Genomic DNA, 2,504 nt, shown 5'->3' with positions numbered 1-2,504 from the left:
ATATATATATATATATATATATACACATTATTTATATTATTATATGATTGAACGCCACGCACCCTTTTCCAAGTAAGTTTTATCTTAATAATTCTGATGCGACTCTCTATTCGTTTTTTTTTCTCTTCATTTCTCTTATTCTTTTACCTCCTCTTCTCCCACTATCCTATATATGGATATGGATATAGACAGACATACAGACAGATAAATAGACAGACAGACAGACAGATAGACAGACAGATAGATAGATAGATAGATAGATAGATAGATAGATAGATAGATAGATATATAGATAGATAGATAGATAGATAGATACGACGGGCCTCTTTTCAGTTTCTGTCTATCAAATCCATTCACAAAGATTTGGTCGGCCCGAGGCTATAATAGAAGGCACTTGTCCAAGGTGTCACACAGTGGGATTGAACCCGGAACCATGTGGATGGGAAACAAGCTTCTTATCACACGGCCAGCCTGTGCCTCCAGATTCTTCCAAACCAGGGCTTGTCACCTTGGTCAGCGAACTCTAAAGTGAACATTTATTAAATTTAATTAATTAAATGACATATAGATGCTTGTACATTCGTATGAATGGTAAAAGGAGCTGATATAACCGTTAGCACGCCGGACAAAATGCTTGGCGACATTTCGTTCGTCATTACGTTCTAGGGTCGACTTTGCCTTCCATCCAATCGGGTTCGATAAAATAAGTACCAGTTGAACACTAGGGTCGATGTAATAGACTTACCCCTCCTTCGAAATTACTGGCCTTGTGCCACAATTTGAAACCAATATAAATGATACGGTGAATGCACGTAGCCTAGTGGTTAGCGTGTTGTACTGAGGATCACTAGATCGTCGGTTCGATTCCAGGACTGAACGACGCATTGTGTTTTTCAGAAAAACACGTCATTTCATGTTGCTCCAGTCCACTCAGCTGTAAAGGGGCCGCCCTATGACGGAATAGCCTTCCGATCGTCGGAGAATGGTAGCTTGCTCACCTTGTCAGCGATTTAGCATCATTCGAAAGCGAAAAACAAAGACAAAAAAGCATTCAAAGCGCATAGTGATCAGCGGTGTATAACAATATCCGATAATCCGATAAATCACATGATCACGTGATAAATGCTACAAGTTTATTAATACTGTACTGTGCAAGGTACCAGTTAACTAGTCTGACGGCTGCAAGAATTTCAAGTTCCTGCTCATAAATTAGTCCGGATTATAAGATGTTCTGGCCCCTCAGATTCCGGAAAATCGGTGCTGTGCCTGTATAAGACTTCCTTTCTCTTACCGTTTCTTCCTTTACTGTTTCCTTTCTATTTGCTGTTGTTTTTCAGGTCCAAAATATTAACGAATCACGGAAATTGTTTGCCGAAGGAGTCGCCATGCCATTCAATGTTAACAATGTAGATTGCGCAGTTGCTGCTAATACCATATATGGTATTACTTCTGGCGTTCTCTCTGGTCTTTTACCTGCTAGCATTCTCGATGATCCTGACATTCAGGTAAATTACTCTTCATCATCATCATCATCATCATCATTATTATTATTATTATTATTATTATTATTATTATTATTATTATTATTATTATTATTATTAGTCAAGACGAAGAGCGCGATTCGATTGTATAGATATTTTATTAGTTGAACGATATTTCAACAGTACGTCTGTCTTTGTCAAGTTCAAAATACCCGACTGCTTTGGTGAAAATATCTATACAATCGAATCGCGCGCTCTTCCTCTTGACTATTTACCTTCGTGAAGAGTTACGTCAATCCTTTTAAAAATATTATTATTATTATGTGAGAGAGCAGTGCATGCCATCAAAGTGACACTGGAATAAAATATACGAAGCCCATTATACCCATCATGACTACCCGTCTGATAAGGGTACACCAGGCACATGCATCACAACCATATGTGCGCGACATGGTGATCTCATATCAAGATAAACAGCGTATGACCTTACAGGTGGGGACCAGTTAGAATTTTCTTCAGGGCGAGCACCTCCCCACCCCACTCAAAAGGTCCCTGAATAAGGGTTGTTTAAAAATGCTGACCGAAACATCCGTGTTTCCAGAGGTGAATTATCCAAACCCCAAAGAATTCCTTTCAACATATGGCTATGATGATCCGCTACTACTTCTGCTCATGCTCGAAGATGCACCAAGGGACATGCTCAACTGGTTATGGTCAAGCAACTGACAAGCAAATCTGTGGCATTGAGCAGAATATTTGCTGTAGCCTATCTTTTATACCAAGACAAAACCATGTACATGATAAAACTTCCAATCAGTTAAGATGAGGAGCCATGAGAATCACTGCCTGGTACTGCATCAGGGCATTCACAATTATTATTATTATTATTATTATTATTATTATTATTATTATTATTATTATTATTATTATTATTATTTTTATTTTTATAACGTGCTTTCACTTCACTTCCGAGCGCAGCTCTGTGCGTCTTGGGTATGTGCTGTGGTTTGCTGTGGTGCTCTT

General features: G+C 38.6%; 1 protein-coding gene across 1 annotated transcript in view; it reads left to right on the top strand.

Annotated features, from left to right (window-relative positions):
• Positions 1-2,504, top strand: part of LOC106878628 (uncharacterized) — a 31,779-nt gene that overhangs the window by 17,139 nt on the left and 12,136 nt on the right. Inside the window, exon 3 of the mRNA XM_014927906.2 lies at positions 1,338-1,505. Coding sequence (XP_014783392.1) covers positions 1,338-1,505 — 168 coding nt within the window. The remainder of the gene's footprint in view (positions 1-1,337; positions 1,506-2,504) is intronic.

The sequence above is a fragment of the Octopus bimaculoides genome, chromosome 26 (assembly GCF_001194135.2).
Source record: "Octopus bimaculoides isolate UCB-OBI-ISO-001 chromosome 26, ASM119413v2, whole genome shotgun sequence".
NCBI classification, from domain to species: Eukaryota; Metazoa; Mollusca; class Cephalopoda; order Octopoda; family Octopodidae; genus Octopus; species Octopus bimaculoides.
Note: the sequence above shows the minus strand (reverse complement) of the source record. Positions and strands in the feature narration are given on the sequence as shown.